Genomic DNA, 16,119 nt, shown 5'->3' on the forward strand with positions numbered 1-16,119 from the left:
CAGATTCTACTTTAATTTCTTTTTCATTTCAAAAAGTGACACCTGGTATTAAAATTTGAAAACCTTGTTTTTGTCCACTGGACAGCACTTTTATTAAACCTTCCACACAAGGTTTCAGGACGAAGTGATCTCTGTCCATTTTTCTAAATCATCAATATTTTTGTCTAAATTTGCTCAAAGGTTTTGTATCATTATCCTGCTGAAACACACACTGCAGACAAACCCTTTTCAATTTTCTGGCAGACCACCATATATATCTTGTTAAATGTCCTGGTAGGGGTAGCATGACCCATGGACCCACTGAAGTGGCCGTCACCGATTTGAGTTCCGACCCGATGACCTTTGCTGCATGTCTTCCCTCTCTCTCACAACCCACCTTCCTGTCGAACGACTGTCAAATAAAGGCATCTAGAGCCAACAAAAGTCTTTTAAAGAAGTATATAAATAAACATGTGTTGTTCCAAAGTCTAGATTGCACTATTGCAAGATGCTAGTCACATTATTAGCAAACATTTTATATTTCTTCAATAATAAATCTTAATAAATGAAAATTTGTTGTTTTTTTTTAAATATAGCAATACATCTTTATAAACTTGGAAAAATGCATTGTAATAATAATGGAATTTTGATTATGTGTTAGACATCTAAACATAAAGGTTTAACAGGGCAAACACAAGGGCTCTCGAAAGTACTTGAGATCCAAAACACATACGTACAATTTATGCACGTTTGTTACTTTTGGTTGCATTTGGTTTTTTCTTGCAACATGGATTTGGTTAAGTATTTCTATGTCAAGTACTATCAAAAGATTTTCACACATCTTTGCCTAGGATGTCAAAAAAATTAAATCTGATGCCAGACGTCTTCCATTCAGGTTTATTTTTCTTTACCGTCACATTACATCACACAGATCACATTATAAGCATCATACATGTTCATCCATCTTTTCAAGCACTAGTCAAAGGCTTGACATTCATACGAGTACTCCTTGAGTGCACCACTGCTCAGAAAGTGCTTTCTCCGTGTGTGTGTGTGGGCCTGCTGATGAAGACCAGAAGCAGAGCCCACCCAAAAACAGGAGAAATCGTGGCCTCCAGTGAAGACCCAAAGGCTGACGTCACATTTCCACCAAAAACTCTTCCAGCACTGAGCGTAGTCAGGGCGCTCCTAGTATGTTTGCTTCCACCATCAGCCTTGAGTTCCTGGATACTGAGAGGGGAAATCTAACACAAAACCCTTCAGTGTTGTATCTCCTAACATACACACAAAAATAAAGAATATCAAAAGAATGAGCAATGCTAGACATGCACAACGTCGTCAAACTCAATCAGACAATCGATGGGAGAAAAATAAAAGCGTAAGGCTCAGTAAAAACACAACAGCACTGAAAAAAATGGTCATTAGAGGATGGGGTTTGACAAACGCCTGGACAGACAATACAAGCACAGGAGAGGGAGGTGTGGAGCTGCCATTGCAATGAAATACATGTGATTTTGAACAAATATATATATTGTTTTTTGCTGCTGCTCTTTAGTGAACAAAATGAAAACTGACATTCAGGAAAGCAGCACATCAATTTTGACGTATTTGGTAAGAGAACAAGAAGGCTTTTTTTTTTTTATGCACATTTCAAGGGTTTAGTTTAGCTTAATGTACTGGCTAAAGGCTTGGGTGGAACCACAGTGAAGCTGAATAGCACACAAAAAGGAATTGCTGCGGTGAAAGGAGAAGCGGGGAAAGACACTAACAGCATGCTGTCTGTTGGAATGCGCAGGGCAGGATAAAGATGCCCCAAAAGGTAACAATTTCCATTGTGACCAAAAAGGTTGAAAGCGATCCTGACTTGAGGACAACTTCATGTCACAACCACAAACAACATTCATGACAACAAAAAGTACACAAACTCACACGAAATGACCCAGCTGGCTGAATATAGAGGACAAAATGATAAAAGTGGATCATAAATGTCACCAAAAGGCATGAAAATTTTTGTTCCGCTGTAAATGGTCATTGCACAAAGATAGTAAAGCAATACTGCATGGTTGTGTTATTCCATATGATTCATCAGTGTGGCGACAGATGTTTTTTAGGCGTTAAAACAAAATAAGGACGCACAACAATTTCTCAAAATGGCTAAGCTAGCCAGCGACTACACGAAAACAACAAAATGAATTTCTATAAGTTGTACATTCAACAGGTTGTCATTTTTTTCTCCCCTTTGCCACTAAGCTACAATATACATTGAATCAGTTCACTATAGGTTTGCATTTGCCTTTAAAAGTGAAAGAAAAAACATATATTCTGAGCAACTGTAATGTAAAAAAAAAGAAGAAAGTTTCCTTTTCGTATAACAAAGATACAACAAAACATGTGACAAAGCCTCACAGAACTCTTTATCTTGCTTTATGTACAACAAGGCCCTGAAACTGCAAATGTTACCGCATGTTGTGTGTGAACTTTGCTGTTTCCCGCACACCCGTCAGCAGTTAGTGTCAATCTCCATCCACTGGTTTCTAGGGAGAATACGTTGTTGAAAGTAAACTGGAATTTAAACTAGAGGTGCACCAATCAGTTATTTCTTGTCCGATTTTTTTTTTTTTTTTTTTTTGAGGATCGGACCTGCTGAATACGATTTTGATCAAAACTGTTTTTTCACCGCACATAAAAAATGTGGTGCATGTTTTTTGACAGAAGTTGTAGTTTTAAATAGAAAATCAGTGGATTACAAGATGATATTCATTCATAGCCAAGAAATGATGGGAGTTCTTAAAACATTTTAAAAATGTGGAATAAAATAGATGTATCACAGCCAATTAAGCGAAAATTAGTACATTACTATCTCTGGCTATTTGATTGGTGCATCTCTAGTTTAAGAGCGAGTGATCTTTGAGGCTAAAAAGGTTATTAAAAATAGAGTTCCAAGCTCCATTGTTAAATGCAGAGCTAATGGGGACAATTTCAACAGCGGAGGATCCAGTGGCAGCTTTTGCTTAAATGGCACCCAACAATAGCTTTAGGTGGTCCTAATGCCAACAGAGCAATAAGAGTTCTCTTGTGTGCTTTAACAAATAGAGTAAAGGTTTCAAAGATCTCAACATTTATTTTTTAAGAATTTCTGTGCAGTATAGCATAATTCAGTCCAGTCTAAGAAACTTAGTTATTAAACAAGTGATAATCAAATGTAGTCCCAATTTCTAAAAAAAAAAAAAAAAAAAAAACAACCCTGTGAAATAGCCCTTTTCAACAGCACCACAGTAGAGGTTGTAAATCAAAGAGCAACTTCAGCCTGCTGCAGTGTTCAGCCATATTTACAACTTTGAACGCAACTAAAAACTTGTTTGGAGCACAAATTAAAAAAATAAAATAAAATCTTCAGGCTGGCCCTAAGCTGTGGTGCCCTGGGCAGTGAGCCACATTGCTCATAACAAAAACCGCCACTAAGTGGAACAGTGGGGAGAAAAGCCCAGTTTCCTCTAAATGGGTCCCATTCTCTGCCAACTGAAGCTCTCGGTACATGGACCTGCTGGTGTTTACATACGGGATGGAGAGACCTAATGGGTGGCTTTTCATACTCTTATCGACAACCAAACCAAATGTACTGAACAAAAAAAGTGGTATCCAGCACTAATAATTGTATGTACATACATGAAATACATTATCTTAGTAAAATGTTAAGAAGCAGGAGCTTTTTTTTTAATGAAAGGAAGAGCAAATTTGCAGCAGTGTGTTTAAAAAGCATGTGAACAATGCGAGGGGAAAAAAAACCCTCCAGGCAATGAACACTTTAAAGCATCTTCTGTTATCGAGATGATAACGTGTGGCTATGTACTGAAACTGGTGTTTCCCCGTCACTGCAATAAGTCTGGAACCGCTTTCAGCCCATGGCGCTCATCCTAGGAAAGGCAAAGAGATCGACGACCGCCGAGTACCACACTGTACTTCCAGTACCACACATCTCCAACTGTCAGTACTACAGTGTTAGGTACAACATCTGACACCAAGCACAAGACTGTAGCTGTCAAGATCACTTGCCATTAATGGGGAAACCATCTGGGAGGGGTGCTCGGCCCCCTTTATTTTCCCACTGTCAGCCTGTGAATGGATCCCTCCAGACCCATCGGGGGAAAACAAACAAAAAAAAAAAAACGACCTTTTCACTTAAAAATCTGTAAATACAAAACGTTCATGTATAAAAAACATGTCTATGCGCAGTACAGCGTAGTGCAATTTCTTTAAAGGTCGTAATACCCTTTCCTTTATGCTTTAACTTTTATTGGCACTTGGTGAATTTGGTGACTGGAAGAGGCCTGCTGACCTAGCTTATCTGGAACACACTGATATATAAAAAATTTAAACGGAGCATCGTGAAGGCTTGAACTGTGATGGTGACAATGTCTGCTTAATGTTTTCTTTAGCTCTCATCAAAAAATTATTGCAGGTCTTTATTTTTTTTCTTGTAGCACATCTGACCTGCCGATGCTAGAAAACAACACAAATGTTTTCACGGAGACAAGAGGTTTGACGCTGTCGACTCAAATACGTGCCAAACAAAGAACACGTCCTCTGTGAAATCTGATCAGATTGACAAATAAAAAACGTGCAGCAGAATTTGTGAGAAGAAGGAGGCCAATGTACAGCATACATGTCTTTATGAATTTACACCTACTGACATAACTATATCTCTGCAAATGTGAAAAAGGAAAAAAAAAAATCACACAAAGAAAGGGTTTGTTTTTATCATTTCATGTCTAAATCAAAGGTCAAAAGATGAGTGGGGAAGGTAGTCAGAAATTTCTAGACTTTAAAGCCGTATGGGGCTACTTTGAGTTTTAGGACAATAGGAATAAATAGTTCAGCTAACTTTTTCCTCAGAATTAACAAATCATTTAAAAGAAAATAAAAATAAAAAGGTATAGATTTTTTTATGCACAAGTTGAAAACTGATTGAGTCAACTGAGGAAATTTACAAAATTTACTAACAATGGACGTATACTCTGGAAAGATCTGAGTGGCAACCAACTTTTGTTGTTTGAATTTTCTCTCATTAAAAGATTTTCTATCTATGTAAATACACCAATCGTAAGTGCTTTTTTTCTCTTTTACTTTGGAAATGTAAAATTTGAAAAAACTACATTTTAAAGAGGTGGACAGCATTTAATTTTTAATATTAGAAAATTACTTTTTTCTTTGCCTTGTATTTCTTATTAAAAAATTAACCAGGTAACAAAATGGGCACTAAAGTCAACTATTTTTATAGGTACAGAGTACAAGTACTTCCACCATCTGTAGCAGACATACAGTCTTTTTATCCCTGCCCTTATTCTTGTGGCCTCAGTCTGACTTCAATATGTTTATTCTAAATAAGTAAGACTCCATTTTGGCCTCCAAAAAAAAAAAAGAAAGATTCTTGCTAGATTCGCTTCCACATAAATCAAGGGTTCCCTGATTTGCAAAGACTCAATAGATTCTTTGTACTTGCTTTCTTCAAAGATTAAATATATATTTTTTTAAAACACAGGACAGCCTTGGCCACCTGCTAAGTTCAGTTTGGTATTTACAACTGATTAAATGCTCATTAACAGGTATTATCATAGATGCACTAAGAAGCTGGTGATTACTGAAATTTGACAATTTCCAGTTTGACCAGCCTCGACTGGTGATTTGAGTCAGGACTTCAGTCTTTGCTTTTATCACTGAACATAAAATTTATGCAACTGCAACCATGTTGCGCTGATGACATGATGATAATGTGATGGCTTTAAAAATGTTAAAAATGTTAGAAAATCGCAGAGTTAAGGTAATGGTCTCCATTTTCAAGGAAATACACAAAGAGACTGATTATCATTAATATAATATGCAAAAAAAAAACGTATGAATGCCAATGTCAAATCAGTTTAACTTTGCTTTAAATTAGTACGACTCTAAAGACAGCTTACAGCAATAAGCATAGACATATCTTCCATGTTTCTTAATTAAAGTCATTAGAGGGAATTGAAATCTAAAATTTGTATCGACAGGTCAAAGCTTTACAAAAACTGAAGTTTAGAGTCTAAACCTTACATCAGTGCGTCATTATTTTAAAACTTGCAAGGCAATTTGTCTTAGAAAACTACGAGAGATAGATGTATTTAAGTTAAGATTGAGAGAATGCAGTCTCTATGTGTTCTCCCTGCATCCACAATTATCATCATCAGTCAAACTATCAAGTTCAAAATGTTAAATGGTGGCTACAGTTCACATAGCATGGTAAACAATATCTTTAAGAACATCAGCTGTTAAAAAATAGCCTTTTTGCTTCAATTGGGACTGATAACCACAGAGAAAAAAAAATTATTAAATGCTGTCATTCCTCTGATTGCACAATGCAATTGCAAGTTGATTCAGCAGCTTACTGCTGAAAATAAACTATACAGGAAATAGATATCAACTCTCTCAGGCAAACTCGGGTTACAGTGCTACTTTAAAAGACAACTTATCTCTGAAGGGTGCATAACAAGATATGGGCATATATATATATACTTTATAAACTGTGCATTTTTCTAAAATATTTTGGGACATTAAATGAGAACATTTTGTACCACTTGTGAATGATTTAGTGCAGTTTTGCAGAACTTAAAAAAGTTGTCTTTAATTAGAGTAACAAAGTTGTTTGATCCTAAAATTACATGTATTCAGATTTGCAGTCTATATTTCCAGTAAAAAGGCAGAACACAGTGTTGTTACATCTTAATCTAAAACCTATGACTGTAAGTTGAGAATTTGGCAGATTTGATGAAGACCCCTAAAAGGTGGCCATGAGAAACTGATCTGCAACAGTGATTTCACTGAGCACATGTGATTTTAACCGTTTAACCTCGGAAAAGAGCCACGACCCACCAAACAAAAAGTAGCTTACATAGTGCTCTTACAATGAACAACAGGGTATAACAAAAAGCTTATCTGTACTCTTCAAACATTGCTTTGATTTGAAGCAAGTGGGAAATAAAAGAATCTGATCAGCATCCAATTTGTTTTGTTTTCCTTATTTAGCTGTAAGTGAAAATGTCTCAGTCTTAAAAAGTCTCCGGATCTGGATAAAGTTATTTTTTTCTCTTTGTGTTTTGTTTTGATATTCTCATTGTGTTTGGAAACTGAAAAGAGATAAGGCAACCCTTTCCCCCTGCTGGCCCAGAGGAAGCAGCATTGAGAACCTTGCCCTCATCTCTTCGTGGAAAAAAATGTCAACCTCGCTGTCACTCCGAGCGAGGAGGAGCTCGTCTCCCACAAGCAGGGGAAGGCAACTGGATTAGTCGGTGAATCTCTGACAGGCTTTTTTCCATCGACAGGCTGTGCACCACATGTCTCTCTTCTCCATGCCGTATACCTTTCGGCACTTCTTAGCTTCCCCACGGGGTTTCCTTGGAAACAGCAGATGTGACAGTGTAAGGACATGCACAAAGACGTCATCCAGCTTCTCACACAGACACAAAAAAACAACAAAAAAACATGCACATTCAGTCTTCTGAAATTAAACTACATCTGCATGAATCCAAAAAGAATTTAAAAAATAATTTTCAATTAGTTGAGAATACAACCCTAACTATTTTTTTACCCCATTGGATAAAAGATATAATATAATAATAATAATATCAATGACCCATTGGTCATTGGCATTATTTTTGTTACCTTTACAAAGTGTTTTTCGCCTGTTAAAATGACATTCACAGTGAAAACATGTCTAAATTTGTTTCCTATCTGTCTGTGTCATATGACTTTGTTGTCTGTGTGGGGGTGAGCTACTGCAGCACTGGTCTCTAAATTCTAAGACATTCAATGCAAAAAAAGTTTAAGTTTAAGAAGATGAGAACAACATTCTTTTAAGCACACACAAGTAAATGCAACTGTACTGTAGTATGTTAGAAGCAGAATTATCAACAGGTCACAGAATGAACAAAATAGCGTTAACATGGACAATTCTGGAAAGGTACGTTTCATCTTAGATGTAGCTTAGATGTAATGCTGTCTGTTCTGCAGAAACTCTTGTTGGGTCAAAATATCTGTTGCTGACCTTCGAGCAAAAACGCTTACTGCTGAGTCCAGAGAACAAAGAAACAATTGCAATATGGCAGGTGCTTCAAAGTAAGAATCTGTAACCATTTTATCTTGGTAAGAATTATACAGACTCTGATGACAACAATAGGTTGTGAGGGGAATGTACATACCTGGTTCCTGCTGCTGATTTAGTTGCTGGCGTTACTAAAGAATGGTTCTTGTTAACGGTGGCGTGCGTGCCGATCGCCGGCTGCCGCTTTTCACCAATGCAAACAGTGCGAACATGTGTCACAGGGCCCTGCAGAAATTGTAAAACATTTACTGACTCAGTGATGCACTAAAACAAAGAGGACTCACAGAGTCAGGTTTAATGAGAAAAAGACATATGAAAAAAAAAGAATAATTAATTGCTATACATGCTATACATCCCTTTAATTACTGAAGCCTAATTATTTATGTTGTCATAAATAATGACAACATTAAAATGGTTATGTCAGAGATCTTACTGATATTCTAACAATGACCTGACTAATTACTTGTGAACCTGTGAAATACAAATCTGGATTTTTAGTTTCTCAATTTCCCACATTGTCCACCTTAATTAAAACAGAAATATGATTTATTTCTAAGCTTAAAAGAAGCAAAAACAACTTGTGAAGAAAAAACAATAAGCCTATTTTGCAAGGGGACTGGTTCACAGCATTTTATTTCATCAAGTTTTACTTAAATATTTATGCATTATTAAAAAATGTTTCCACAGCATTTTGCAACCTTGCAGATATTTATACTTTTTTCCTCCTTTTTTTTCTGAATTTCTTCAAGCCACAATGTCACCTTCCTGAACTCTGAACTGAGCAACATCTAGAAGCGTCTTCTGCAGTCGCTAGTCACATGTCATCCAACTTTGCACAGCTGCGCTTCTGACATTAGCTCATTGTTTACCCTACTGTTTTCTGCAAAACTGCATGGTTAACACAAGTGTTACGTTATTAGAAAGCAAACATATGTGTGTTTTATAACTACATTTTGTGTTTTTGCAGATCTTAAACAAGTCTGTGCCTGAGGATGTTTAAGCTCTGATATGTTGGCCTGCATTTAATGAGCACAGACTGGTTCATTGTAAGCCTGCCTTCAGCTTGATTTAACTACCTACATGTTTTAAATCACATTCAACATATGAATTCAAATACTTAACATCAAGTTCCTTGAAAATATTTCCATCTCTAAATGAGTACAAAGCCATTGCAAACAGGAGTGGTAGAAAAAAACCTAATGTTGTGAAAGTAGACAAATACAGCTACTTTAGTGCAGCAAGGACCAATAAAAACGTATACAAAAAAAATCAAATGGCTGTAAGTGGACACTGGAGGGAAGGAGTGAAAATTGAGATAAAAATGCGTGAGACAAAGCCTCACTCACCAGGGCGCCTTTAAAAATGACAGGAGGGGGCTGCTGCCAAGACACACTGATGCCATTCCCAGTCCCTGTTCCAGTTCCAGGCCCGATCCCATTACCACTGCCTATCCCAGCCAGCTCAGGACCCACTGGGATACTCACTGGAGCGGTGGCCTGGAACATGGACAACCACCCCACGCAGACAGGACAGGAACACCAAAGAAACAAGGAGGGACAAGAAATGTGCAGGGGGAAAAACAGATGAGAGGAGAACAGAGTGGAAACAGATTGTACAATTAGTGGGAAGGCATTCATTCCAGCTTTGCTCTTTACTTGTGATTTTTTAAAGATGTCTCAAAGATTATCAAAAATGCATTGAAAGGTATCAGAAGACTATACACAAATTGTGCAATGTAGGACAAAAAGAAAACCAGTGAAGCAGTTAGATAACTAATAAAATAAGTATTTTATGTGTATTTTTTATTATCATGGAAACATAAAAGGACAGAGTTCAACAAATGCAGTTTAAATAATTTAATTTGACCTCTGTTTATATATAAAGGAATGTTGCAGTAAAATGAAAAGGAAGAAAAAGCAGAGTGATGTGGAGAAGAAGAGGAAGAAGGTATAAAAGCAAATAGCAAAATCATAATGATATTTTGCTTCACTTTAACATAAAAATCTTATATAACAATAACATAAAACTAAAAACTGTTCTTTCGGTCACTGCTAACCTCCCGCATCTATGCTGGAGCAGATTTTCTTTCTTGGTTTTACCTGCTGATCTCGAAATCTGAACCTAATAATTGGAACAGCTGCAGCATTGACATCATGAATTAAAACCTTTTCAACTCTTGTTGTACGGGTGTATGTGTGTGTGCATTACCTGGTAGGCATGGTCAGTGCGGATGTGGCAGAGTGTGGAGGGAGCCGACTGACTGAGCAGCGACGAGGTGTGGCTCTGTGAACCGTTCACGCCGACGTACTCAGAGCGGGACACGTCGCTCAGCGGCGGGGGGAAGATGGGCGGAGGGCCGGCCGTGGTGGGGGAGGTAGGTGTGAGGCTGGACAAACCCTCCGTCAGGCTGTCCATGTTGACTTCAATCTCTGAGTAATAAAAATCCTCCTCTCCATCGCTGTAATCTGAGTCGCTGTTTCGCCTGCAGAGAAAAGAATTAAGATTTTCTCAGAAACTTAAATATATTATAAAATTGTTTTTTTATCCTGAACCCAACACCTTGGTGTTGAAAAATTGTGTATAATAAAAAAAAAAAACATTTTCTTAACAGGAGGGGGCAGCAAAATTCTACAATCCTGTCAGTGTGCTTTATCTTTCAATATGGGATTGAAAGACAAACTTTTACTACTGAATGTAACCCTAAAACGTGGGCTAGAAAAGCTTCTTTCTTATAGGTTTTAACAAGGAATTAATGTTGTAACAAACATTGTTACAATAGTATTACATCTCTAAGAGTCTACACAGCAACATACAGTATATGACAGGTATGTGAAAAAAAAGAAATCATATAAAGATTAGGGGCAAATGATATCAGCAGATCATATGAGGGCAATATTGACTGTGAAAATGACAACATATGTTGCAATAGATCGTGTTTCCTCTCTCCTCTCTTTTACAGTTATGCTTCCAGGACTTTCTGTGAGTGTTAGCATCTTCAGGCCTCTCATCCATGCCAGACTCCATAAGGATAAATATTTTATTGCCATGAAACTGTGACACTTAGGATACATTACAAAACAATAACTCCATAACTAATGCTCCTTTGCAAGATTAATATTATAAACACTTATATTGTGGAAATGATATATTTGTTATATTGTCAAACTTAGGGACATATACTATGATGAACTTCTATTTTTTTTAATTTTTTGTTGAATTTAAAACTAACAACTTTATAAAAGATCCTGTAGTAAATTTTCCACTTTTATCGTCTTTTGGTTAGAAAAAATTGGAATTGATGAGTCAAGCCTTAAATACAAGCAGAGATATGAATGTTCAAGGAAAAGCTTAGTCTGTGTGTCTCTAGGGTAAGTACAGTATATCATTTTTAAAGGTTTGCAAAAGAATCAGTGCTTCCACAAAGGTTAAGTTGGGAATAGACTATGCGACTTTCACAGTCTTTAGAGATTTTGAAAAAGCTTGATGCACACACCAACAGACTGGTTTCAGCAGATTATTTTATGACAACTGATAGACTGAGTAACACTTAACTGTGTATAATGCAGGCTCATACACTACATGATTTATGAAACCAACTGAAGCCAGCTGAAACACACACTTGAGAGAGTGACAGTTTAAGAATGGCAGTAGTGCACCAGTTTCTTGTTTGCCATTGATAAAACTTTAAAGGATAAGAAAGAGTTAAGAAATGGGTCAACAGAGATGGGTGACAATTGTTTTATTGCTGTACTCTCTCTTTAATTAGCTGTTGGAAAAACATGTTTGTAGTTGGACCTGTTAATGCAACATAACTGCATCCAGATTTGGCTCCAAACATTCAGACATGTTTTATTGACTGTGACTGAAATCAATTTGGGTCCATTTCACAAAATGTGCATGTTTAACCCTTACAAGCTGACAGACTGTTGTGCCAACTAGTTATCCTCATTGTTCTCACCCAGAGGAGTCGGGTTCAGAGCAATGCAGACCGTGCCCAGTGCAGTATGCCTTCGGGGTAAGCAGGCTTTTACAGTTCGTACACTGTGGGACTGGAAAATTAACCCTAATCTTACTATGCTAAATGCCAGATTGCATGATAGATGGCAGCCAATGTTTCAAAAGTAATCAACGCCCTGTTTCACTAGCTAGTTTGATCATATGCCAAAACCTAAGATCCAAACCTAAATTTAATTTCTATGCCAAAATATCCAGAAACTGTTATGGCCACTTAACCTTTTTGCAGAGATATTTTCTTCTCTGAAGGTTATTTGTTTTTCAGAGTATAAAGGTATTCCTTTTAACTGCAGATGGTACAGGAAAAGATGCAGTTCACTCTTAACATCAAAAAACAAACATCATGCTTCTTGCAGTTTATTTTGTTTCACATGAACATGTATTATTTTTCTTCTTCAAAGTGTTTCATGTGGTAGAATAAATAGCAATGTATAGCAAAAACTCAAAATTCCTGTCAAATATAATGATCATGTTTACATTTAGTAAAACTGTGAGGACAAGTAGAAATTTACAACTATGTCACATCAAAGCTTTTTGTGCGAATCAAATTACTTAAATTATTGCCTGGTGGTGGTGGTGGTGCATGCGTGTGTGTGTGTGTGTGCAGAAATGAAGTGAGAATAAAAACAGAATTGCAAGATATATATACATCATACGGTGAGAAGAGAAACAATGACTAGTTATTATCTAATGTATAAAATTATTTTTTATCCTGCATCTGAAATAGTTTTGCTTTTGTTGGTTTAATGAGAGTAGGAGCTGGAGGAAGACAGAAATTCTCAGCATTCCTGTGATGATTATAAAAACTTACCCCAGGTGGACGGTGCGGATATGTCGCTGGATCCCTGAGGAGGTGCTGAGGACCTTTTCACAGTTCTTCCACAAGCACTTAAACATCACCTTCATGGAGTTCTGAAGAGATAAGAATTTTTATTTTAATAGAAGTACCTTTAGCAATATTAAAAATAAGGCCCTGTGCCATCTGCACATTATTGATTGGATAAGAGTTAACCAAGATAAAAAACGTGAAACCATCTCATAATCGAACAAACACACTGCTTTGCATTTCTATAAGGCTTTTAGATTTGGATTTTATGCAGTTTGAGCTATTTATGTCTAATTGGAGTCTAGCTTTCATTCTTTTTTTTTCTCAAAAAAAAAAGAAAAAAGGAAAGCAATCCTCATCACACATTTTATATAAAGATGCATCAGTTAATCGTAAAGAGTTTTCCCTGCTTTCCCTTGATTCAGCATGATTGGTGATAAGCAGATCAAATTTGAAAAACTCTGTTTCCCCCATTTGCATCAAAGTGAGAACTCACATTATTTTGAATCTGTAAGTCCAATAACAAGCAGTACTATTTATTTAGTTGAATAAAAATCTGATAAAGATTATGAACATATGCTTAGGTGCATAAATGGGGATAATCTTGTTTTCCTTCACTTTCTATTGGATGTAAAACTACCATACCCATCAAAGTCTAGGTATTGGCCAATAAAAGTCTGATCGGTTCATCTCTGCTTTCAGAGTAGTAATACTGTAAAAACAGAAGTTGTACATCATGTGATAACTTAGAACACATAAAATAAAAGATAAATATGACAGATAAACATGAGAGATGACAGAACATAAATATCCGCACATGCTCTGAGACTGACAAAACTGGAAAAGATTTGCTGATAAATTTAACCTCCAGGATGACATGTATATCATTGAGCAAACCATTAAATAACTCCCTCAGAAATTAATCATGTCCAGTTCTCTTCACATCAGATTTATCACAAAACACACAATACTCCTACTTGACTCTTAAGCAAACCTTTATGGAGAGATAGTATACATGTGGTCTGATTTTATTTCATTTTCTTATCCACATGCCAGTGCTGGCAGCAGTCCCTTAAGCAGGCAGAGACCTGCATCTGTGCTAATGAAAGATGGTGGGTGTGTGTAGTCCCATTGCTCTCAAACAGCCCATGAAGAAGAAAACAAATGATGCAAAAAAAAGGAAAAAGAGCAATGGAACATGTTTTTAATGAACACTTCTGTTAATTTTTTCCTGAAATGTCTTCCCCTCTCTTGTTTACCAGGAACACGCACTATATTGAATAGTGTTTGCTATCCTGCTGTTCAAAGAAAAAAGGAAACAGCAAAGCGAGTGTTTAATCCCACTAACAATCACAAATCACTTAATTCCTTAAGAGATTTTCCTTTTAATACAGTATTTTTAACACATTTACAGTAGGACTTGGGATTGTTGTTAATTTATCCTCTTAAGTCATTGCCAAAATCAGACATCCTACAATCCAGTGTACAGTTGTTGGCCATGCAAATGTTCTAAACCTTTAGAGCTAAACTGCTGGTTCAATAAATCCCTGAAAGAGAAGCAAAACATTTTATAGTTGTGCTTGAGGACAGTTTCACTTGGTGGAATCAAAACAAGAGAACAAACAAGAAAGAGTAGCTGGAACAACAAGTGGTCTGGAATGACCAGGCTACTATTCATGACCTTGACCCTGTCCATCAGTGTTCGCATGGCTCAATACGGATGGAAGCAATGGATGCCACTGCTTTCAGGGGGTTGTTTAGAATGATATTATGCATTACAAAGAAGATAATAAATAGAGACTTAAGACAGGTCTTTAAGCTGACTCTGTTAGGACATGTGGCTGTTCCTCTACAAAATCTGCTTTAGAGTATAATCCAATCACAGAGAAATTGGGGGATTAAGATAAGATTCCAGGTGCAGTACTGGGAAATCTAAAATACCCTATAGGAGCACAGAAATGCTGTACTTATGTGTAACACTCCAAAGAGCCAGTTAAAAGTTCTGTAGTAAAGAGGAACGCACCAAAACATCAGCTGTTGATCAGAATCAGATAATTTTCAGCTTGGTTATCAGCCAGTTGGAAATCCAGATGTCTGATCTACTTTTTTTCCCCCATTTAGCAAACCCCACCATATGTGACGTTAGGCCTGTCGCGATAAACGATAAATCGATTAATCGTACGATAAATTAAAGCTATCGACGTCATTTTAATTATCGGCACTATCGTCTCTTCCGACCTTTTTCTCTTTCAGCTAATAAGACTGAATGAAAAAGGGCTCAACTCCAGTGCTCTCCACTGACCCTCCCTTCCTCATTTCCTTAATGTAAAGCCCAGCGCACACTGCACGATCTTAGAGCTGTCAGCCGATTGTCGGCTCATTTTCAAAACCTGACAGACCACACATTAGCCGACAGAAATCCTAGGTATAACGGTTCGATCGGGTTCGTTCCTGCCGTGTGGTGTCCAACAACGGGCACAAAATAATGGCTACAAGTCCAGTGAACTAATTTTAAAACCAGGCATTAATCAGTGCTTTACTACAATCTACCTGCAATGCATGTTGCTAGTGTCAGCGTAAAGTCCTGACTGAATGAAAATCATTATAACCTATTTACGTCACGTTAACGAAGAACAGCTGAAAAGTTACCGGGTTTATCAACTGCGGTAGCAATTTCGCTCCAACTCCTCCTCTTGTCATTTCTATATTCTTTGCATGTTGAATAAACATTAATGTTGTTTCCACATATCATCTCCAATGTCCGCTGGACTTCGGGTTGCGTCGTGTCAGCTGTTTGGGATTCCCCGACGTAATTTCCCCTCAAAAAGCTCAGAGGAGAATCCGCGCTTTCTGATTGGCTACCTGTCACATTCAACAGGCTGCGTTAAAGCGCCCAGTCGGGGAAAACCCCTGATTTAGATCGGAGCGGCAACGACAATCTACCGTAACACACCACACAATCTTAGAAAGACCAACTTCTAAGATTGTTGTATGGGGAAAAATAGGAGCAAAAAATCGTGTAGTGTGAACTATTGCATCAGGTAGTCGATGTGCCCATCTTCTCTATTTAAATCTAATTATTACTGAAGGGCAACATAATATACAGACTTCATAATCTGCACTCTTTTGGTTGAATGCAGTATTTATTTCCACTTTGGCTTTATGTTGTTTAGTT

General features: G+C 37.1%; 1 protein-coding gene across 4 annotated transcripts in view; it reads right to left on the reverse strand.

The window, feature by feature from the left end:
- Nucleotides 1-860: 860 nt before the first annotated feature.
- The window catches only part of slc2a4rg (SLC2A4 regulator), a 45,507-nt gene continuing 30,248 nt past the window's right edge, over nt 861-16,119 (reverse strand). For 3 of the 4 annotated variants that reach the window (XM_032576289.1, XM_032576307.1, XM_032576316.1), the window contains 5 exons: nt 12,930-13,030; nt 10,313-10,586; nt 9,451-9,600; nt 8,202-8,329; nt 861-7,397 (listed from right to left, as the gene is read on the reverse strand). In XM_032576289.1, the coding sequence (XP_032432180.1) occupies nt 7,286-7,397; nt 8,202-8,329; nt 9,451-9,600; nt 10,313-10,586; nt 12,930-13,030 (765 nt within the window). In that variant the 3' untranslated portion in view covers nt 861-7,285. The remainder of the gene's footprint in view (nt 7,398-8,201; nt 8,330-9,450; nt 9,601-10,312; nt 10,587-12,929; nt 13,031-16,119) is intronic. The other variant, XM_032576300.1, reaches the window with a different exon arrangement.

This window comes from Xiphophorus hellerii, chromosome 1, assembly GCF_003331165.1.
Source record: "Xiphophorus hellerii strain 12219 chromosome 1, Xiphophorus_hellerii-4.1, whole genome shotgun sequence".
Classification (NCBI taxonomy): domain Eukaryota; kingdom Metazoa; phylum Chordata; class Actinopteri; order Cyprinodontiformes; family Poeciliidae; genus Xiphophorus; species Xiphophorus hellerii.